The sequence below is a fragment of the Oryx dammah genome, unplaced genomic scaffold (assembly GCF_014754425.2).
Source record: "Oryx dammah isolate SB20612 unplaced genomic scaffold, SCBI_Odam_1.1 HiC_scaffold_2, whole genome shotgun sequence".
Lineage (NCBI taxonomy): Eukaryota > Metazoa > Chordata > Mammalia > Artiodactyla > Bovidae > Oryx > Oryx dammah.
The window spans coordinates 13,525,992-13,549,906 of NW_024070186.1; the positions used below are offsets into that span (position 1 = coordinate 13,525,992).

The window sequence follows — 23,915 nt, forward strand, 5'->3', positions numbered from 1 at the left end:
AAAGGCAGGCATGACGAGCTGACCTACTTCTAGGCCCGATTTTGCAGAGTCCGTCGCCCACATGGGTCTCTCCTCTGCAGACCTGTCTGGGACCAGACGCGGTGCCCTTCAGGGTGGAGTGGTGTCTCTGTTCCCTGCTTTTGCTGTGTTCATTTTTTTCTCCCATCCATGATTTTAACTAAACTTCTTTCGAGGGAGGCTTGTGTTATCTTTAAATAAACATGTGCTTTCTGTTTTCACAAATTGTCTCTGTTGGGTTTTTTTTCTTCATCTGAAGCTATACTCACAGTAGAGAAGTGTCAGCAGGTGAGAGGTGTCCTGGGTCGAAGCCCCGCTGGGCCTCCTGCCGCCTGAGCCCCCTTCCCTGAGGAGCCGAGGAGGGGAGAGGGTGGCCCAGGTGACAGTGGGCAGGTGGAACACCCAGGGGTCGGGGAACCTGTGCTCTAACCACAGCTCCCCACGCCATCATGGTGACTCTGTGTCGTGCCTCCAGGTCTCAGAACCCCCCACCCCACCCAGTACAGTAAGGGGTTGAGAAAATCTGACCCTAGAGCATTAGTTCTAGACGGACTCAGATACATTCACGCATTTCTGCTGGGGTAGAGATGCACGGGTGTGTGCCGGGAGGCAGTGACCCGCAGGGCCCGCTGAGTGCCATGTCCTGCGAGTCCGGCCCCAACTACTCACTGACTGCCCGGGGTATGCGCCGGGTCTGTCTCAACGCTTCCTGGTTTCAGCAGCCGGTTACTACCGTTAGTGAAGTCAGTCCAGTGGTGTGTTTGCCGTGTGTGTGTGTATTCGTGTGCAGTAGTATAGAAAATGTACCCTGCGTTGTAAGACTAAACGCTGGGGACAGTTCTATGTGTCTCAGGGTCCAGGTAGACAGCCTGTTCCTGAGGGTTGGAGTCGGTCCCCTTCCTGTCTCCACGTTGTCTCTGGGGCAGGTGGTGGTGTGTGTCAGGCCTGACACTGGAGGCTGGGGGGTCCAGGTCATGAGCGCTGAGTGCAGAGCAGGTAAACACTCCTTGGGGAGCAAGCAGACCTGTGAGTGCAGGAGGAGACTGAGTCAGGAGCTGTGTATATCCTGCTCTCTCCGGAGCTCTAGGACAGAAAACTTGCATCTTGGGCTCTTGGTCTGGTGAAACAGAAGCCAGTGAGCACATTTACACTGACTTGAAATCAGCTGTATTTCCACCTGGAAACTTCAGGTGAAAGGTGGGGGATAGGGGATGCTACGTAGGTGCCTGGACAGGGCTGACAGCCCACAGCTCAGAGCAGGGAGCAGGGAGCACAGGGACAGAAGCAGTTCTGATCACCAGGTTCAGACAGAGGGTCCCCCAGGTGTGTGCTGGGGGTGACAAGGTTTTGACACTAGAAGAGGTGGTTGCACACCACTGTGAACACACTAAACACCAGTGACGTGCACACTGTCAAATGGTAAGCAAAGTCCCTGCCAGTCCACAGGTCAGACCCCACACTTCTACTGTGGAGGTTTGATCCCTGGTCAGGGAACTAAGTTCCCGCATGTCACACAGGGCTGCCAAAACTAATCTAATTTGTTTTAAAAAGAGGGAACCTACCTCAATAAATAAATAGAATAAAAAGAATAAATGAAACAGTAAAGTGTATGTTGTAAGAATTTAACCTCAGTTGAAAATTGATTCAGATGCAGACAGAACACCAGAGGCAGTTTGGAGCAGGGTTGCAGAGGGTTTGGGGGACTGCTGGGGGGAGCTTTATGATGGCTCCCAGACCCAGTGTCCCCATCTGCCCTGGGCGCTGACCCAGGGGATACCCCTGCTCTCTGGCCTTTGTGGTCATAGACTTGACTCTGGTTTGGGAGGCATTTGCTGAGAGATTTGGAGATACCCAAGCCTAGGAAAGTAGGCCAGGTGAAGACAGAGGGGGGATGGAGAGCTGTCTATGAGTCGAGGATCCCCACAGGGCAGGGAGAGATGGGAGGGGCTTCCTGCTGAGCCTGGGAGGGAGCGTGGCCCTGCTGACACCTTGACTTGGGTCTCTGGCCTCCAGAACCGGGAGTAAGGATATTTCTGTTGCCTTACACCCCCAGTGTGTGGGGCTGTGTGCCAGCTGCCCCAGGAGACCCATCAGCAGTGGAGCTGGTGTGCTGGGTGGGGGGCATCTTCCGCTCGCCTGACTCATCTTCTCTCAGCAGCCCTAAGGGGGTTCTTCCTCTTCTGTGGGTTCCTCTCTTAAGTTGATGATTAATCTCTCTATCTGAAACTTTATTCCTTTTGGTGTTCTGCACCTGTTCCTCCTCAGGACAGAGGAGTATCAGAGAAAATGGGAGTCAGGATGGAGCAGAACCTTGGAGCAAACCCCCACACCCGCCATCCAAGTAGGAAAGCAAGCAGTTGACGATCAGATGGAGTCACAGACTCGGTGCCTGGTTCACATTCCTGAGCTGTATCACAGATGCCATGTTGTTGTTCAGTCGCTCAGTCCTGTCTGACTCTTTGCAACCCCATGGACTGCTGTATGCCAGGCTTCCCTGCCCCTTACCATTTCCTGAAGTTTGCCCAAGTTCATGTCTGTACCATCGGTGATAACCATCCAACCATCTCACCCTCTGATGCCCCCTTCTCCTTCTGCCCTCATTCTTTCCCAGCAGCAGAGACTTTTCCAGTGAGTTGGCTGTTTGCAGCATGTGACCAAAGTAGTAGAGCTTCTGTTTCAGCATCAGTCCTTCCAATGAGTATTCAGAGCTGATTTCCCTTAAGATTGCCTGGTTTTGATCTCTTCACTGTCCAAGGGAGTCTTCTACAGCACCACAGTTTGAAGGCATCAATTCTATGGCTGTCTGCCTTCTTTATGGTCCAGTTCTCAAAACCGTGTGTGATCACTGGGAAGCCCATAACGTTGACTGTATGGACCATTGTTGGGAGAGTAATGTCTCTGCTTTTCAACACACTGCCTCGGTTTGTCATAGCTTTCCTGCCAGGAAGCAATTGTTTTCTGATTCCATGGCTGCCATCACTGTCTACATTTTGGAGCCCAAGAAGAGGAAATCTGTCACTACTTCCACTGTTTGACCCTCTAATTTGCCATAAAGTGATGGGGCCAGATGCCATCATCTTAGTTTTCTTAATATTTTGTTTGAAGCTGGCTCTTTCACTCTCCTCCTTAATGCTCATCAAGAGGTTCTTTAGTTCCTCTTTGCTCTCTGCCATTAGAATAGTATCATCCACATTTCTGAGGTTGTTGATACTTCTCCGGGCTATCTTGATTTAGCTCGTATCTCATCCAGCTCAGCATTTCTCATTATGGGCTCCATCTCTTCTTGATCTCTTCAGTGTCTAAGTCTCTACTGCTTTTGTCCTTTATAATGTCCTTCTTTGGGCAATATATTCCCTTGATATTTCCAATTTTCCTGAAGAGATTTCTAGTCTTTCCCCTCCTGTTGTTTTGCTCTATTTACATACACTCTTCATTGAAAAAGACCTTCTTGTCTCTCCCTACTATTCTTTAGAGTTCTGCATTTCTCCCTTGATTTTTGCTTCTCTTCTTTCTTCAGCTATTTATAAAGCCTCTTCAGATCCCCACTTTGCCTTCTTGCATTTTGTCAGGCAAGTGTAGTCTCCTCGGTTCTGTCTCATCTCAACGAAAATGTGAAGCAATAGACATTAAAGCCCTTGGCGCGTCACAGCTCTTGGACAGACTGTGTTATAGCTCTTAGATCAGTGTTACAGCTCCGTGTTACAGCTCAGTTTTATTCAGAAAATAGCAGGAAAATACATCCTCAAGGGGTGAGGGCATGCTGACCCAAAGATGCAAAGAAAAGGGAGAGAGAAAGAGAGAGTGTGTGCGTAGGAAAAAGAGAGACCTGTCCCTTTGGCTCCTCTTTTTATATGTTTGTTCCTGCCTCCTTGGGCCTGCCCTGTGTACACTGGGCTAGCCAGGAGTGCTCTTTGTTCTACCTGAGGTCCTCACGTCAGTCCTTGAACCTTACTTTGACCTTCCTTTGTTCTATTTTTGCGGGCTTTTCCCTTCCTTGTCTTTTAGCCACTGCCATTCTGGATTCCTGTTTCTTATTCTAACTACATAACATTCCCCCCTCAAGAGATGGGAGGCCCAGTTCTCTGGGAATAGGGGCATCGAGGTCTTCCTGGATACTTCCTGCTGAACTGGGATGGCAAGGGGCATTGGGCCTCCCTCTCTTGCTGGTCTCAAGCCTCAGAGTCCTTATAGCAGTATCCATCTAAGGGTGAGTGATATTTTCCATGGTCGGCTGTAGTTTTATATATCTTTGTTGAACTGGCACCCCATGTTGTAGCTTGTTGACCTGAGCAGGGACAGAACAGGTTGACAATTAATAATACATGGGACAATCATAAGCAGCATCAATATGGGATAACAAGGGCTAGTAGGGACATTAGCCAATTCCAAATTCCCATCACCAGGATGGCTCAAGTCCCTCCTTCTTCAGGGATTCGAAGATCTATCTCCTGTCTCTTTTGGAGTACAGTCCCTACCAAGCTGTGTTGGCTCTTTAGAGTGGTCCTGAGAAATCTTATCTCCAGAAACTAGATTTTGTTTCATTAGAATGATGGTGTTTGTTTCATTAGAATTATTTGTTTGATTCATTAGATTCATTTGATTCATTGATTCATTTGTTTCATTAGAATTAGGGTGTTCATTAGAATGGCACCCATTTGCAGCCCTGAATAGGCATCTGAGATCTCCCAGGGGCTCACAGGTGTATTGAGTGTCCTCTTCTGTTTTCTTCCACGGCTTGACTCGTGAGTAGTGAATCCAAGAGTCATGTCCTGGCACCTTGACTGCTGTGGGGGTAGAAAGTATTACAGGGTAGAGGCCCTTCCATGTGGGCTGAAGTTGAGCCTTTAGGGACCCATCTTTCCAGACTTTAATTAGGACTTGAGTCCCTGGAGCATATAGTGGTGACTCCTTAGGATCTTTTGGGTCCTGGTTTATACTCCACAAGCATATATCCTGTTGAAATTGCCCAGTGGCCATGGTATAAGATTGGAGGGTCTGAGCCTCTGGATCTAGGAAGAGGTCATTGACATAAACAACAGTTCTCCCATATAGCATCTTGTAAGGACTAAGACCAACCTGTTCCTTAGGGGAAATATGGGTGCAGAGGAGAGCTATTGGTAAAGCCTCCTTCCATCCCAGAGAGGTCTCCTGGGTCGTCTTTTTTATTGCTAATTTTAAGAATTGGTTGGCTCTTTCTACTTTTCGTGAAGACTGAGGCCTCCAGGCACAATGGAGATAATAAGTAATGCCCAATGCTTTAGAGACCCCTTGGGTGACCTTAAAAGTAAATGATGTCCCATTGTCACTTTGTAATGACCTGGGCAGACCAAACCTCAGAATGATTTCATGAAGCAGTGTTTTTACCACCTCCTCAGCCTTCTCAGTCCTGGTGGGAAAGCCTTCAATCCATCCTGTGAATCTATCTATCATGCCTAATAGGTATTTATCCCCTTGAGAAACTGGCATCTGGGTGAAGTCCATTTGCCAGTCCTCTCCTGGGTAGGTCCTACGTCGTTGGATGGGCTGGGCCAGCTGGGTTCTTCAAGCTCCTTGGGGGTTGTTTAATTGGCAAGTGGGACAAGAGGAGACTACCTGTCTTATAGTTGTTTGGAAGCCTGTTCCTCTGAAGGACCTTTCTAGTAATCTTTGGAAGGCCTTTTCTCCTAAATGAGTAGTGGCATGTAAGGAGTTAACCAACTTCCATTGGAGGTTTCCAGGCAGAAAAAGGAGTCCCTCCTTTTGGAACCACCCCATATGATCTTCTTGAAAGCCCTCACTCTTTGCTTTAAGAGTCTCACCTTCAGTATATGAAGGAGTTTCTGGCAAATTAGTCTGTGGAACTAAGGTGGCAACCCCTATTAGGTCATTGTTCTGTGATGTTTTCTCTTAGCTGCATGATCAGCTGCTTGGTTCCCTTGTGCCACTTTCATGCTCCCTTTTTGGTGTCCTTTACAGGGGGAGACTGAAACCTCAATGGGCAGATGGACTGCCTCCAAGAGTCGAAGAATCTGATCACCATATTTGATTGGGGACCCTCGGGTGGTCAAGTGGCCCCTTTCTTTCCAAATAGCCGCATGTGCATATAGCACCAGAAAGGCATACTTGGAGTCAGTGTAAATGGCTATTCTTTTTCCTTTTCCCAGTTCTAAAGCTTGAGTCAGGGCTATGAGCTCAGCTAATTGGGCTGAAGTACCTGGTGGCAGAGGCTTAGCCTCTGTGGTCTCAAAATTGGAGACTACTGCATACCCAGCTCTTCTTTTTCCATCTAAGACAAAGCTGCTTCCATCAGTGTACCAGATTTCCTCAGGATTGGTCAGAGGATCTTCTGACAATCCCTCTCGGGGTTTTGTCCAGTGGTCCAAGGTTTCTAGACAAGAGTGAAAGGGGAGAGAGCCCTCAGGAGTAGGCAGCAAGGTAGCTGGGTTAAGAACCTCACAAGGGGATATAGTGAGGCCTGGATTTTCCAACAGCATTACTTGATATCTGAGGATTTTTTTATCAGACATCCATAAATGGCCTCTCCCATTTAGGAGTTTTACTTGGTAGCTGGTAAAAATAGTTAGTTTGCCCACAAAAGAGAGTTTATAGCATTTTATATCAGGATTGCGATAGCTGCAAGATTTCAAAGGCAGGGAGGTCAGCCTCGTGCTGTTGGGTCAAGCCTTTTGGATAAGTAAGCTACAAGCTGGGGTTCAGATCCCAACCTCGGAGTTAACACTCCCAAGGCTATTCCCTCTCTTTCGTGGACATAAAGTTGGAACGCTTTTTCTGGGTCTGGCAACCTCAAGGCAACCTGAGTTCAGGCCTGTTTTGGTGTAGCCTCTGCCTTCTTTTGAGGAGTTCCCCACATCAGTGGGATTGAATCGTCCTGTCCCTTTAAGCTTTCATATAAGGGTTGGGCAATTAGACTATACTTGGGTATCCAGATTCTACAATACCAAGTTCGCCCCAGGAAGGCTCGCAATTGTTTTCAAGTCGTGCTGGAGGGCAACTGGAGGATTCCTTGTACCTGATCAGAGGACAGCCTCCTGGACTCGTGTGCAATCTGAACTCCCAGGTAAGTGACCTTTGTCTTGACCATCTGCGCCTTAGCACGGGAGACTTTATATCCCCTTTCTGCCAAGACGTTTAGAACCTGAATTGCATCTTGTTGGGCATTTTTCTCATCTGGAGAGCAGATTAGTAGGTCATCTACATATTGTAATATTTTCCCATTAGGTCCCAGGTCTAGATCTAGGAGATCCCAGCTAAGGGCCTGTCCAAATAGGTGGGGACTATCTCTGAAGCCCTGAGGTAATACTGTCCAAGTCATCGGTTGGTGTTTTTCTCCTGGGGCCTCCCACTCAAAGGCAAAAAGATATTGGGATTCTTTAGGCAGTGGTATGCAAAAAAATGCATCTTTGAGACCCAAGACTGTAAACCACTTGGCACTGGGTGGGATTTCTCCCAGGATTACATAGGGATTAGGTACTGTGGGATGGAGGGGGACTACAGCTCTTGATGAAAGTGAAAGAGGAGAGTGAAAAAGTTGGCTTAAAGCTCAACATTCAGAAAACTAACATCATGGCATCTGGTCCCGTCACTTCATGGCAAATAGATGGGGAAACAGTAGAATCAATGGCTGACTTTATTTTTCTGGGCTCCAAAATCACTGCAGATGGTGATTGCAGCCATGAAATTAAAAGATGCTTATTCCTTGGAAGGAAAGTTATGACCAACCTAGACAGCATATTAAAAAGCAGAGACATTACTTTGCCAACAAAGTTCCATCTAGTCAAGACTATGGTTTTTCCAGTGGTCATGTATCGATGTGAGAGTTGGACTCTAAAGAAAGCTGAGCACTGAAAAATTGATGCTTTTGAACTGTTGTGTTGGAGAAGACTCTTGAGAGTCCCTTGGACTGCAAGGAGACCCAACCAGTCCATCCTAAAGGAGATCAGTCCTGGATGTGCATTGGAAGGACTGATGTGGAAGCTGAAACTTCAATCCTTTGGCCACCTGATGTGAAGAGCTGACTCATTGGAAAAGACCGTGATTCTGGGAAAGATTGAGGGTCGGAGGAGAAGGGGATGACAGAGGATGAGATGGTTGGATGGCATCACCGACTCAATGGACATGGGTTTGGGTGAACTCCGGGAGTTGGTGATGGACAGGGAGGCCTGGTGTGCTGCAGTTTCATGGGGTCGCAAAGAGTTGGACATGACTGAGCAACTGAACTGAACTGAACTGAACAGCTTCATTTATGATCCAGAGATCTTGGACCATTTGCCATGTTCCGTCCTTTTTCTTTACTGAGAGGATTGGGGTGTTACATGGCGAATAGGTGGGGACCAATAGCCCACAAGCAAGGAATTTGTTTACTAAAGGCTGTAATCCCTCCTGAGCCTCTCTTTTGAGGGGATATTCTTTTCGGTCAGGAAACTGAGTGGGATCTCAGAGGACAATGATGTTGGGTTCAGCTTGGTGGGCTCATCCGGGAGTCCTCTGGTCCCACACCTAGGGGTTAATTTTGTCTTCCCATAGTTTTTGGTCCCTCTCTATTAGAGAGAGTGTAATGGGTTCTTCAGTAGTAACCAGGAACTGTAGGGCTCTAGGGGCTGAAAAGCTTCCCATCACGAGCGTGGTCCCCAGTTTAGTGAGTATTTCTCTTCCCAGTAAGGGAGTAGGACACTTAAGGACCACCAGAAACTGGCGGGAAAATATTTGTCCATCCCAGCAACAAAGAAGTGTTCAGGTGAATCTTTTAGTAGTTGTTTTTCCTGTAGCACCCAAAATGGTACAGTTTTGGGAGGAGAAGGCTCCGGAGTAGGAGGTCAGGACAGACTAGGTAGCCCTAGTCTGATTAGGCATTTGCCTCGTGCCTTGTCCTTCAAGGACTCAGGGTTTGCCATAGGGCTTCCCTGGAGGGCGGCCAGCATCTGCGCATGTCTGCTCTCTCCTTCTCTCCCACTCCTGGGCCTTGGCCTCCTTCTCCTATTCTCTGTTATAAAAGGTACTGGTGGCAGTCTGGACCATCTCATCTAAAGAGGAAGCAGGGTCCCACTGCTGTAGCTGTTGCAACTTAATTCTGATATCTGATGCACATTGGGACAGGAATTTGTCTTTAAAATCACCTGTCCCATGTAAGAGTCTAAGTCCAGGTTGGTAAACTTTTGGAGGGTCTCTTTTAGTCTTTTCAGAAAGGCAATGGAGTTCTCATTGTACTCCTGAGTTATTGCTGAGACCCGGCATAACTGATTATTTTTTGCTGGGCTGCTTTCAGTCCTGCCTTCACACAGATTAGAAAATGATCCCTTTCCCAGATGTGTTCAGGGTCATTATAGTTCCAGTTAGGATCAGAGGAGGGGACTGCAGTTTTCCCTGCTGGGTATTTGTCACTTGACGTGTGAAGCCCCGTTGCATACCTTCGGGCTTCCTTTAAGACCCTAGTATGCTTACGGTCAGATAAAGTTTGACTAAATATGACCATGATGTCCTTCACGTCAAGTCAAAGGCCAAGGTAATATGTTGGAATGTATCTATATATTTGCCTGGGTCATTTGTATAGCTTTCCAGCTCTTGTTTGATCTGTGTTAGTTCTAAGAGGGAGAAGGGCTTATGGACCCGGATTGGTCTGAATTCTCCTCCAGCTTCAACTAAGGGACATACTCGAGCTGGCTTTTGTGGAGGGCATGCTCCTGGATGTGGGGGCACATTTGGATACAAGGAAGAAGCACCGGGCAACACAGGAGCTGTGGGAGGCTCCAGTCTCTTTGGGGGCATGGGAGGTGAGCCCTCATGGGCGGTTCTTCTCTTGGTTGCCTGTGCCTAACACCATTTGCCTAGCAGGCTCACTTTTAGGGCGTAAACAATCCCGTACTTAAGACAGAGTTCCTTCATATCTCTTAGTCATAAGAAAATTTGGACATAGGGGGTCTCTGTCCATTTCCCTTGTCTTTTGCAGAATAATTCTAGCTGCTGGAGGGTATTGTAATTTAAACTCTCATCCTCAGGGCAGTGTTCCTCGTCCCCCAGTGGATACTGTGGCCACGCAGTGGCACAAAAGAATTTTAAGCGACTTCTCCTTAGAGTCAGAGGATCGAACATCTTCCAGTTATCAAGGATGCATCTCAAGGGCACCTGCTGGGAAGTGGATTCATCATTTCCCATCTGAAAGACAGTCATGACAGGGAGGAAAAGAAAAAGAAAAACGAATAGGCCTCCTTCAGTCTCCATGGGTGGACTTCCTTAGGGGTGAGTCTTTCTGAAGCTTATCCTACCCAGTACTGTTGCAACCGGCGTCCCCAGGTCAGGGTGCAGGTCCCCAGGCAGGCTGAGACATTGACAGCCTCCTGAAGATCAAATCCCTGGGCAGGTCAAGGCAGGTCGGCCTTCCAAGAATTGGGTCCCTGGGCAGGTTGAGACGTGACGACCTCCTGGGACTCCTGGACTGGCAGATCTCCAAACAGGTTGAAGTGTGACAAGTTTTCAAGGACCAGATCCCTAGTCGGGTCAAGGCAGGTTGACCTCCTGGACCCCTGGACTGGAGTTGGGTGTCCCCAAGGTCTCCAGCATGACCAGTGCTGGGTAGGATTAAGGGGTTTTAATCTTAACTCATTGCCAGTTTGTTCACTGCAGATGGGAATAGATACCCTGATGTAAAGCAATCCAAGCCTGTGCCTTGAGACTGGGAAACAGTGTAACAGTCATAAGCCTTATCCTCTTACTGCTCTAAGGGATTTAAGTCATTGATTTCTTCCCCATCCTCTGTAAGAGCAGGTTGGGGTGTCTCCAATGGGAAGCATTTCGTTGTCATAGACCCACTTTAGGTAATAACAGAAGGAGTAACAAAGGAGTCGGAGTCGGTTATCTGACCCTGTTAGGGGTATTAAGGTATTTTAATAGACTAGGTGGAGCCTACAAGGGGGCAGGGTCCTGACTGTAGGAGTTAGTAATTGGCTTAAGAACAAGTTAGTTAAGAGGCAACAGACCAGATGTTCCATAAAAGTGGAGGGGAGATTTGATCCAGGGATATGTTTGTAACTTTAGGAGAAGGGTGCTAAGGGTTTGGGCCCAAACGGCCAGCAGAGCTAACTCCCAAAGTGGCAAACTTTATCCCTGGGAGCCCAATCATCTTTGAAGGGATGCCAGCCGATGGACTTCCAGCAGGCATTGTGTGCCTGTCGCCCGCCCTAGCGGGTTCACTGAGAGATGCTAATGTTGCACATGTTGTAGGAAACATGGAAGATGAAGGCCTGAATATCTAGAGGAATTGGATATTATACAGTATTTGCCTCCCAAGGGCCATCTATTCTCTGGTTGTCCCTCCAGCAGATTGTAGAGGAAACATATGGGCCTGGACGGGGTTCAGGAAAGGAGCATGAAACAGTAGGGAAAGGGGCAGGGCACAACCTTTGAAAGCACAGCATAATGTAAATCAAATAAAATCAGTTGGGTCCAAGATAACAAGTCAAATTCAAGTAAACCTTAATCCCCAATCTGTAACCCAAAAGACACACCCAGAGATGGCAGGACAGCTCCAAGGCACTGTCAAAAGCCAGAGGAGTGGGTGGTTCCCCAAAGGCTGGGATGATCCTCTCACTCATTAGCATATGAATTCACCCCACTAGCAAAACCTAGCCAGGCCTCATTCCGTGGCCTGAGCCCTTGCCCTCTGCAATGGCCCATACCCTGCAGAGTGTGTTTCTCTCTGAATCCTAACAAATCCACCTCTTACCTATCGGTTTGTCTCTCATTGAATTTTTGCAATGAGACATCAGAGCCTGAGCTTCATGGGTTTTGCCCAGGTTCGAGGCCCGGGAGAGACAATTGAAGGACAGGAGGGAAAAGCAGTGGGAAAAACGTGCCAAGGAATCCCCTTCATAGCCTGCTATGAAAATCTGCTAAATACCTGACCTGTGCTCACAGTTTTCATTGGCCTGATCCTTGGAACAAAGAAGATTAAGGACAGAAGAACCCCCACTGGCTTGGGCAACAGCTACTGGGTCTCAGCAGATAGTGGAGCCTTTGGGACATGCTGAGGAGTAACCTCTCCAGAGTCCCTCAGTTGCACCCACTGCCACCCGCCTGTTCCCCAGGGGTTCGAGGAAATAAGAAACAAAAGATTGTAAATGAATTAAGATTTCATTAGGCATATGTCCCTCCAGTCATAGGAGTGAGGACCTCCTATCTTAAATGGAGGTCTTCTGGAATCTGAGACTGAGATGCCTGAGCTTTCTGCTGAGTTCGTTTTTCGCTGTCCCGGTTTCTAGCACACTGGGCTTCTTGTCACTTCCCCTGCGCTGGGTTTTCTTGGTGTTCTGCTTCTACTGCGGGAGCTTCACAGAGTTGGGCTCCTGCTGTGCTTGGCCTCCTCCTGGTGGGGGCCTTGCAGAGGTTGTTTCAGCCAGGTTAAATCCGAGTCACGGCACCATAGATGTCAGGCGAATGTAGTCTCCTCGGTTCTGTCTCATCTCAACAAAAATTTGAAGCGACAGACATCAAAGCCGTCGGCACGTCACAGCTCTTGGACAGATCGTGTTATAGCTCTTGAGTCTCAAACAGACCTTGTTATAGCTCTTAGATCAGTGTTACAGCTCTGTGTTATAGCTCAGTTTTATTTAGAAAATAGCAAGAAAATACATCCTCATAGGGTGAGGGTGTGCCTACCCAAAGTCGTGAAGAGAGAGAGAGAGACATAGAGACAGAGAGTGTGCGCGTGGAAAAAAGACATAGACCTGGCCTCTTGGCTCCTCTTTTTATATGTTTGCCGCTCCCTCATTGGGCATGCCCTATGTAAACTGGGCTAGCCAGGAGTGCTGTTTGTTCTACCTAAGGTCCTCACTCTGGTCCTTGGACCTTCCTTTGTTCTATTTTCGCGGGCTTTTCCCTTCCTTGTCCTTTAGCCACTGCCATTTTGGACTCCTGTTTCCTATTCAAACTACCCAACACATTTCTTTTTCTCTGGGATGGTTTTGTTCGCTTCCTCCTGTACAATATTATGGACCTCTGTACATAGTTCCGGAGAAGGCGATGGCACCCCACTCCAGAACTCTTGCCTGGAAAATCCCATGGACGGAGGAGCCTGGTGAGCCGCAGTCCTTGGGGTCGCTAAGAGTCAGACACGACTGAGCGACTTCACTTTCACTGTTCACTTTCACACATTGGAGAAGGAAATGGCAACCCACTCCAGTGTTCTTGCCTGGAGAATCCCAGGGGCGGGGGAGCCTGGTGGGCTGCCGTCTATGGGGTCGCACAGAGTCGGACACGCCTGAAGTGACTTAGCAGCAGCAGCAGCAGCACATAGTTCTTCAGTCACAATCTTTGCTGGATCTAGTCCTTTGATCTACTTGTCACCTCCACTGCATATTCATAGGGAGTTGGATTTAGTCATACCTGGCTCGCCTAGAGATTTTCCCCACTTTCCCCTTATTCCGCACTCCCCACTTATTCCTGAGAGAGTAACAGGCAAGAAGGCCAGGGGTCTCCAAACGGAGGAAATAGGCTGCAAGTGTCAGACATTTTTTTTTCTCCTCTCTCTTAAGCGGCAGGAAGAAACAAACTAGTGTTATATTTTTTCCCCTTCTCTACACAAATTTAAAAGAGGTTTCTCTTAAAACACTGTGTTGCCATGACACCTGGTTCCACCTGAACTTAACTTTTCTCAAATCTTGAGCTAACCAACACATTTTTCTTATGGAAATGTTTGTCTTAAGCTATGTTAATGTACTATACATGTACCCTAAACTCTGTCTTCAAGTCAGTTCTGCCTGAGAGCTCAGATTTAGGCTCAGAACTGACTTGACAAACCAGTATGTTATACTCATACATTGTTCTCCTGATCTATGTAAACGAAACTATTTGTGTAGTAATCTGCCTTTCTTCAAGATTCAAGTCAGTCGTTTTATGCCCAAGATGACTCACTTGATGCCAAGATTATCTGAAAATGCATCTTGTGGGTGAGGGGCCTGGTGCCATTCTCTGAGTTTTGAGACATTTCTTTCTTTTATTAACAGACTGCTGGTAACTCTATAACATCCAGCTAAAAACTAGCAGGCGGGCACTCTTTCTGCCGCCTTCTGATGTCTATGTCAGAAGCTTTCTCTATCCCTTTTATACTTGAATAAAACTTTATTACACAAAAGCTCTGAGCAATCAAGCCTCGTCTCTGGCCCCGGATTGAATTCTTCTCCTCTGGAGGCCAAGAATCCTGGCGTCTTTAGTAGTTCAGCAACAACCTTTCATTCCCCTTAGTATAAGCATGAAATTTGCTGAGAAGCTGCTGGTCTGAGCCACAGAGAGTTTCAGGTCTTGTTTTTGCTGACTGTGTTTAGGTTCTCCATCTTCAGCTACAAAGAATGTAACCCACTTGATTTTGGTATTGACCACTTGGTGATGTCCATGTGGAAAGCCATCTCTTTTGCTGTTGAAAAAGGGTATTTGCTATGATTGTTACATTCTCTTGGCAGAATTCAGTTAGCCTTTGCCATGCCTCATTTTTTCCCCCAAGGTCAAACTTGCGTGTTACTCCAGGTATCCCTTGACTTTCCACTTTTGCATTCCAATCCCTAAAGATGAATAAAACATCTGTTTTAGGTGTTAGTTTTGGGACGTCTTCTAGGTCTTCATAGAACTGATCAACTTCAGCTTCTTCGGCATTGGTGGTAGGGGCATAGACTTGGATTACTGTGATGTTGAATGGTTTGCCTTGGAAATGAACTGAGATCATTCTGTCAGTTTTGAGGCTGCACTCAAGTCCTGTGTTTGGACTCTTTTGTCGACTGTGAGGGCTACTCTGTTTCTTCTATGGGATTCTTGCCCACAGTAGTAGATGTAATGGCCATCTGAGTTAAATTCACCCATCGCAGTCCATTTTAGCTCACTAATTCCTATGATGTGGATGTTTATTCTTCCCATCTTCTGCTTGAACATGTCCAATTTACCTTGACTCACGGTACTGACATTCCAGGTTCCTATGCAATACTGTTCTATGCAGAACTGGATTTTACTTTCATGACCAGACAATCTACAACTGAGTGTCATTTCTGCTTTGGCCCAGCCACTTCATTCTTTCTGGGGCTATTAATACTCCTCCTCTGCTCTTCCTCAGTTGCTGATTGGACACCTTGTTCAGTTCTATGAAGACCTAGAAGACCTCCTAGAACTAACACATAAAACAGATGTTCTATTCATCTTTGGGGATTAGAATGCAAAGGTAGAAAGATAAGAGATACCTGGGGAAACAGGTAACTTTGGCCTTGGAGAACAAAATGAGTCTTCTCCAACACCATAGTTCAAAAGCATCAGTTCTTTGGCGGTAAGCTTTCTTTAAGGTCCAACTCTCACATCTGTATATGACTACTAGAAAAACCATAGTTCTGCCTAGACGGACCATAGTTGGCTAAGTAATGTCTCTGCTCTTTAACATGTTGTCTGGGTTGGTCATAGCTTTTCTTCCAAGGGGCAAGTGTCTTTTAATTTCATGGCTGCAGTCACCATCTGCAGTGACTTTGGAGACCAAGGAAAGAAAGTCTGTCACTGTTTCCATTGTTTCCCCATCTATTTGCCATGAAGTGATAGAACCTGATGCCATGATCTTTTTTCTGAAAGCTGACTTTTAAGGCAACTTTTTCACTCTCCTCTTAGTTTCATCAAGGGGCTCTTTAGTTCCTCTTTGCTTTCTGCCATAAGGGTGGTAACATTATCATATCTGAGGTTATTGATATTTCTCCCAGCAATCTTGATTCCAGCTTGTGCTTCTTCCAGCCAGCATTTCACATGATGTACTCTGCATGGAAGTTAAATAAGCAGGGTGACAATATACAGCCTTGATGTACTCCTTTCCCAATTTGGAACCAGTCCATTGTTCCATGTCTGGTTTGAACTGTTGCTTCTTGACCTGCATACAAATTTCTCAGGAAGCAGGTAAGGTGGTCTGGTATTCCTATCTCTTGAGGAATTTTCCAGAGTTTGTTCAGATCCACACAGTCAAAGATTTTAGTGTAGTGAATGAAGCAGAAGTAGATGTTTTTCTGGAATTCTCTTGCTTTTTCTATGATCCAATGGATGTTGGCAATTTGATCTCTTGTTCCTCTGCCTTTTGTAAATCCAGCATCTGAACATCAGGAAGTTCTCAGTTCATGTACTGTTGAAGCCTAGCTTGGAGAATTTTGAGCATTACTTTGCTAGCATGTGAGATGAGTGCAACTCTGTAGTATCTTGATCATTCTTTGGCATTGACTTTCTTTGGGATTGGAATGAACCCTGACATTTTCTAGTCCTGTGGCCACTGCTGAGTTTCCCAAATTTGCTGGCATATTGAGTGCAGCACTCTCACAGCCTCATCTTTTTGGGTTTGAAATAGGTCAACTGGAATTTCATCACCTCCACTAGCTTTATTTGTAGTGATGCTTCCTGAGGCCCACTTGGCTTCACACCCTAAGATGTCTGGCTCTAGGTGATCACACCATTGTGGTTATCTGGGTAATTAAGATTGTTTTTATATAGTTCTTCTGTGGTATTCTTGCCACCTCTTCTTAGTATCTTCTGCTTCTGTATGGTCCATACTATTTCTGTCCTTTATTAGGTCAATCTTTGCATGAAATGTTCCCTTGGTACATTTCTGATTTTCTTGAAAAGATCTCTAGTCTTTCTCACTCTATTGTTTTCCTCTATGTCTTTGCACTGATCCTGCCTCTTAAGAAATCTGTATGCAGGTCAGGAAGCAACAGTTAGAACTGGACATGGAACAACAGACTGGTTCCAAATAGAAGTACGTCAAGGCTGTATATTGTCACCGTGCTTATTTAACTTATATGCAGAGTACATCATGAGAAACGCTGGACTGGAAGAAACACAAGCTGGAATCAAGATTGCTGGGAGAAATATCAATAACCTCAGATATGCAGATGACACCACCCTTATGGCATAAAGTGAAGAGGAGCTAAAAAGCCTCTTGATGAAAGTGAAAGAGGAGAGCAAAAAAAGTTGGCTTAAAGCTCAACATTCAGAAAACAAAGATCATGGCATCCGGTCCCATCACTTCATGGGAAATAGATGGGGAAACAGTGGAAACAGTGTCAGACTTTATTTTTTTGGGCTCCAAAATCACTGCAGATGGTGACTGCAGCCATGAAATTAAAAGACGCTTACTCCTTGGAAGGAAAGTTATGACCAACCTAGATAGTGTATTCAAAAGCAGAGACATTACTTTGCCGACTAAGGTCCGTCTAGTCAAGGCTATGGTTTTTCCTGTGGACATGTATGGATGTCGGAGTTGGACTGTGAAGAAGGCTGAGCGCCGAAGAATTGATGCTTTTGAACTGTGGTGTTGGAGAAGACTCTTGAGAGTCTCTTGGACTACAAGGAGATCCAACCAGTCCATTCTGAAGGAGATCAACCCTGGGATTTCTTTGGAAGGAATGGTGCTAAAAAGCTGAAGCTCCAGTACTTTGGCCACCTCATGCAAAGAGTTGACTCATTGGAAAAGACTCTGATGCTGGGAGGGGTTGGGGGCAGGAGGAGAAGGGCACAACCAAGGATGAGATGGCTGGATGGCATCACGGACTTGATGGACGTGAGTCTGAGTGAACTCCGGGAGATGGTGATGGACAGGGAGGCCTGGCGTGCTGCGATTCATGGGGTCACAGTGTCGGACGTGACTGAGCTACTGAACTGAACTGAACTTAGGATCGCTTTCTTATATGTCCCTGCTATTCTTTGGAACTCTGCATTCAGATGGATATATCTTTCTTTTCTCCTTTGTCGTTCACGTCTCTTCTTTTATCAGCTATTTGTAAGCCCTCCTTAGACAATAATTTTGCCTTTTTACATTTCTTTTTCTTGGAGATGGTTTTGACCACAGCATCCTGTGCAATGTTAGAAATCTCATCCATTGTTCTTCAGGAACTCTGTCTATCAGATCTAATCCCTTGAATCTATTTGTCACTTCTACTGTATAATCATAAGAGATTTGATTTAGGTCATACCAGAATGGTCTAGTGGTTGTCCCTCCTTTCTTCAGTTTAAGTCTGAATTTTACAATAAGGAGTTCATGATCGGAGTCACAGTCAGCTCCCAGAATTGTTTTTGATGACTGTATAGAGTTTTTCCATCTTTGGCTGCAAAGAATATAATCAATCTGATTTCCACTCCAATTACGCAAGAATTATCTCAAGTCTGAAGTGTCTCAGGGTGGGAGGAGGGGACAGAATTTTTAGAGAACCGTTGCCTGAAACCTCCCCGACCTCCCCGCCAGTAAAAACACAATAATAAGCACTTGCCTGAGTTGTCTCAAAATAGGAGTTCCCTGTAAGGTGTGTACTGAGAAGCTACTGCCAAAATCTAACTGGAGACTTCTGGGGGGCCAGAAGGAGGCGGGTGAGGCCAGCCTATACTATGTCCTGCCAACTTCCCAGAAACTCTCCTGCTGGAAACCATGTTGCCTGGGAGATGTGTGTGTCACCAGGAAGGGCCTCAGACCAAACCTGGGCACAAGAAAGATGACTGACTGAAGACAATCTAGAAAGCTAACCGCACCAGTATCCAACCCAAGACTGGGCTGCCCACAGGGCAGAGCCGTTCTCCTGGGTTCCCCTGACTCTGCTGCCCACCTCCCAGGTGCCCCTTCCCCACCAAGGCCTCGGCCTTGTTTCTAACTAGATGTGTGTCCTCAGATAATTGGTTTCCCAATGTTACACAAGAGCCCAGGCTTGGACCCTAGAAGCTTGTCCCCACCCCCGCCCCCAGCCTGGGTAATAGTTGAACCTACTCTAAATCCTATCCCGCACCCATGAGAACCAAGTCCTGGGAACACCATCCGTCTGACCCCCATGCCATCTGAGGCCCTGGAGTCACCGCCTCCCACCCCTGAACTCCTCTGTGGCTCTTCTGCCCACGTCAGCCCTTCCTGTGTCACCGGTCACATGTCCACGATTGCACAGCAGCCCACAGGCCAGGCCAGAACGGGCAGGGCGCTGGGCCTGGCTGGGCGATGAGAGGCTCCAGGCGGGCACAGGCAGGTCGCACTGAGGCCCAGGTGGCCCCTGCCCCTCTCCTGCAGCTCCTCCAGGTTCTGAGCTGGTGGGGACTTCTCTTCTGTCCGCCCTTGGCAGCTCTCAGGTCCTGCTGCTCCCATGTCTCCAGACCCCTATGGAACCCAAAGGGTTGGTGACCCCCATCATCCTCCCACCCGAGTGGACCCCCCTCTCTGGAGATTCTGTCGGTGCCGCCCCCCACTAACCACGCCCATCCTGCAGGGAGCTCCCACCCCCGCCTTGTGACTCTGCCACCCAGAGGAATATACCGAAGTCCCACCCCCGCCATGTCAGAGCATGTTTCTGAATGGGACCAGGACTTCCCCTCCCTGTTCCCTGTCCCTCAACCTAGGCACCTCTCCTGGCCCCACCCATGCATCACAGGACCATCCCTCCAAGTCTGCCAGTTTCCCATTAGCTCACCCGTCCTGGGAGTGTCAGCAGCTCCTACAGCTCACCCGTCCTGCCTGCCGACTGCTGAGATGTGGGGGCCACAGGCCGGTGGATTCTCAGATCCTCAGGCTGTCACAGCCGAGATCCAGGCCATCGCTGACCAGGTAGGGCTGCTGCGGGCAGAAGGGGTCCTGGGACCATGGTGGTCAGCAGTTATCACCTCTGGGAAAGAGGCACTGCACCCTAGCACATCCCATTCTCTCTTGAGAAGAGAGAGGGGGCAGAGGAGTTGGAGGGGAGGCAAGGTGACTGCTGGGGAAAGCACACGGAGAGCAAAGGGCACAGCCTGGGGTGAGGTCATCATGAGTAAGGCAGGGTCCCAGGCCTCCTAGACTCAGGCTGTTATTCTAGCACTTTCGTGTAGGTTTGAAATGCTCTCCAGTGAAACGTTTAGAAACTGAAAGCAGCTGGGTCAAGTAGGCAGAGCCTGGATCAGACCCTGGGCAGCGGTCCAGCCCCTTTTCAAGGAAAACTCTTGCACCCGAGGGTCGTGTGGGGTTGGGGCCTGTCCCCCCGTCCTCACAAGGGAGACAAGTTCAGGGCCTGGGGTGGGGTATTCGAGTTCTGATGAGAAGAGGAAACTTGAGACAGACGTCTGGGTCCCTTATCTTCCTGCCCACCGCTGCCTCCCTCCCCACTCCACTGCCTCCTACATCCCAGGGCATGCGCTCCGCCGCGTCCTTGATCCTACCTTTGGGGCCATCTGACAGCAGTCATGGAAGGGGTGAGTCAGCCTTGTGAGACCTTAGACACGGAGGGATCTGGGGGACAGCCAGTGAGAGCCAGGCAGAAGGGTGTTCCCTGTTCTCTCCCTCCATGGCCGCTCAGCCCAGCCCTCCCCGCCTCTTCCTGGGTCTCCAGGCCTGAGAATCCCCGCCGGCCACGTGAGCTTTGCATGAGGGTGAGCTGCCTTGGGAGACAAGGGTTTCTGTCTCTGGGGGCTGCATTTGGGGTCTATCCCTTGAGAGTCACGTGTCAGTGCACCGTCCTCACTGCCCCTGGGAGCGAGGTGGCCACCTGTGTGCCAGGTGGGCTCTTTGGGGGGCAGGGGCACCATCTGGTGGCCTTTTGTACTGAAGTTTTGTGAACCTATAAGGAGAAGTGAGGCCAGAGACAGCCACATCCAGCCATCCTTGCACAGGGCTTTCCTGCTTCCATTCCTGAGACAGACAGAGAGATGATTTCATCCCAGGCCCCCAGGAGGGTCTGTGGGCATCACTCACCCCTGGGCTGGGTAAATGGTCTGAGGGTCAGTTCCCTACAGCTCCGTGAAGAAGGGTTGCACAGGTGAGTGTTGAGACAAGGGTGGGCACTGGCCCAGGGGGACACACCCACACTGACCACCCTGAGAGCCGTGGCAGCCTCATGGAAGAGCAGGTAGCCCACCTTCTCACTACCTGACCCTCCCTCCTCCTGTCCTTTACCCCACCTAAAGACCCGGATGCTGGGAAAACTCGAGGGCAGGAGGAGAAGGCATCAGCAGAGGATGAGATCGTTAGATAGCATCACTGACTCAATAGAGATAAATTTGTGCCCCTCCCTGCAGGCCCTTGCCAGGTGACTCACTGGCATGCATAATGGTGATGCCCTTGGTTCCCCAAGCAGCAGGCGCTTGGGCTTCACCAAGCTCCTCTGGCCCCCAGAACTGGTCTGGGGACTTCAGCGCAATGAACGCCTGTGGCTGCTGAGCACTCAGAAACCAGATTAGATCTTAAAGTCAAGACAAAGCAACCTGCTCTCCCTTCCTCCATAACAAAGCTCAGTTCCCTAAAGGCCAAGACCCTAGAAAACCTGACTGATCCAAGGGTATCATTAACATCTGACACCAAAGATCAGAAACAGCCTCTGCCGAAAGGCCTTGCATCCTAGGGAGACCATCTAAAAAGGCAGCAAAAGACTACCCTGGTGGCCCAGGGGAGAAGAACCCACATGCCAGTGCAGGGGACCTGGGATCCATCCCTGGTCCGGGATGATACCACATAGGGATAAGCAAGTAAGCCCGAGTGCCACAATTCTTGAGCCCAAGCTCTAGAGCCAGGGAGCTGAGACTACTGAAGCCCCCATGCCTAGAGCCTGTGCTCTCAACAGAAGCCTCCACTCTTTGAAACCGGAGAAAGCTGGCATGCAGCCTCAAAGACCTAAGACAGCCAAAAAAAAAAAAAAAAAGAATAAGTAACTAAAAGTTAACAATGGAAAACCCAGAGTTATGGCATGTTTAAAAAATAAAAACTAAAAATAAATAAAAAATTAAAGTAGAGAAGCATTTTTTAAAATTGTAATAGTGCTTTATCTGTCACAGAAGAAACTGAGATTCTTAAGAGAACCCTGGAAAAGAAATGACAACTCATTCCAGTATTCTTGCCTGGAGAATTCCATGAACAGAGGAGCCAGGCAGGCTCTACGGGGTGGCAAAGAGTTGGACACCACTGAGCGTCTAATATTGTCACTTTCACTTTTTTTCCCCAAGAGAATTAAGGCACCTCTATAAGATCAAACCAGTCCTAAAGGAAGTCAACCCTGAATATTCACTGGAAGGACTGATGATGGAGCTGAAGCTCCAGTCCTTAGGCCAGCTGCTGGGAAGAGCTGACTCATCAGAAAAGACCCTGATGCTGGGAAAACTCGAGGGCAGGAGGAGAAGGCATCAGCAGAGGATGAGACTGTTGGATAGCATCACTGACTCAATGGAGATGAATCTGAGCAAACTCTGGGAGACTGGAGAACAGAGGAGCCTGGTGTGCCACAATCCGTGGGGTCACAAAGAGTCAGACGTGACTTAGCAATTGAACTTTAACAACAGAAGATGGAAGACTGAATTTTCAACAAATATTTATTCATTTTACTTTGGCTGTGCCACTTAGTTACTTGCAGCAAGTGGGTCTTCCTTGCAGCATATAGGATACAGTTCACTGACCAGGAATGGAACCCGGGCCCCTTGCGTTGTTGTCACTGAGTCTTACCCACTAGACCACTGAGGAAGTCCCTGGAAAATTATCTTTAACGTTCAGTTTAGTTTAATTCTTTAAAATATTTTAATTTTCACTTTTAAAAGAGTAGCTAAAAAATGGTATGTACTCTTTCAAAAGAACTAAGTAAAAGGCAAAACAGGGTGTGAACTTATACACATGGTCTTGATGGTGAAAATATCCTTGAAAAAGAAAAGAGAAACGATACAGAGAACATTTTTCTGTCCTTTATCATCAGAGTCGACAGCTGAGTGTGTCTGCTCAGCTGTGAAGGGCAGATGAGGTGTAGAAAGTGTGCGGTGCTCAGGCATAAGAGTTCAGGGGTGACGTCTAATACAGGTGAGCTCACCTGTCTCTCCCTTCTCCCCTTCCCCAGGTGAAGTCCCAGCTGGAGGAGAAGGAGAAGAAGAAGTTCCCGGTCTTCAAGGCTGTGGAATTCAGGAGCCAGGTGGTCGCCGGGATGAACTACTTGATCAAGGTGGGGTGTCAGCCTCTTGGGAGAGTCCGGCTGAAGTGGGAGCTCACAGGGGTCCAGGGCAGGAGTGCTCAGCAGGGTTCTGTGGCAGCCTTCAGCTTCAGGGGTTTGGTGGCTGTCTAAAATGAGCATGCGTGTGCAAGCATGTGTGTGTGCATGTGTGTGTGTGCACGTGTGTGCTGCGGCCTCCTTGGAGAAGAGGACCTAGCCTTTTGGGTGACCAAGGGCTCTGCTGGAGTGAGTGGTGCTGGCTGGGCACCGAGGGCATCCCTTGCATTGAAGGAGGAGGGTAGGAATGTCCTCAGCCCAGTCTCTGGGGACACGAAGGGACACAGCCTCCGGGCATCCAGGGCCCACCTGCCTGTCCAGCCAAGTCCAGCAGAGCAGGGGGACTTGGGGTCAGAGGCCACACCTGCCCCTCACTGGACTCTCCTTTCAGGTTCAAGTGGACGAGGATGACTTTGTGCACATCCAAGTGTTTGAAAGCCTCCCGCACGAGAACAAGCCCGTTGCCTTGACCAGCTATCAGACCAACAAAGGCAGGCATGACGAGCTGACCTACTTCTAGGCCCGATTTTGCAGAGTCTGTCACCCACATGGGTCTCTCCTCTGCAGACCTGTCTGGGACCAGACGTGGTGCCCCTCAGGGTGGGGTGGTGTCTCTGTTCCTTGCTTTCACTGTGTTCATTTTTTTCTCCCAATCCATGATTTTAACGAAATTTCTTTCGAGGGGGGGCTTGTGTTATCTTTAAATAAACATGTGCTTTCTGTTTTCACAAATTGTCTCTGCTGGGGTTTTTTTTCTTCATCTGAAGCTGTAATCACAGTAGAGAAGTGTCAGCAGGTGAGAGGTGTCCTGGGTGGAAGCCCCGCTGGGCCTCCTGCCACCTGAGCCCCCTTCCCTGAGGAGCCGCGGAGGGGAGAGGGTGGCCCAGGTGACAGTGGGCAGGTGGAACACCCAGGGGTCGGGGAACCTGTGCTCTAACCACA

At 48.3% G+C, this 23,915-nt stretch overlaps 1 protein-coding gene across 2 annotated transcripts in view; it reads left to right on the plus strand.

Annotated features, from left to right (window-relative positions):
- CSTB (cystatin B) overlaps positions 1-23,705 on the plus strand; it is a 26,574-nt gene extending 2,869 nt beyond the window's left edge. The window contains exons 1-3 of one of the 2 annotated variants that reach the window (XM_040266972.1): positions 19,326-19,588; positions 22,827-22,928; positions 23,365-23,705. In XM_040266972.1, coding sequence (XP_040122906.1) covers positions 19,514-19,588; positions 22,827-22,928; positions 23,365-23,493 — 306 coding nt within the window. In that variant the 5' untranslated portion in view covers positions 19,326-19,513 and the 3' untranslated portion in view covers positions 23,494-23,705. Of the gene's footprint in view, positions 1-19,325; positions 19,589-22,826; positions 22,929-23,364 lie in introns of those variants that run through there. The other variant, XM_040266962.1, reaches the window with a different exon arrangement.
- Positions 23,706-23,915: the final 210 nt, after the last annotated feature.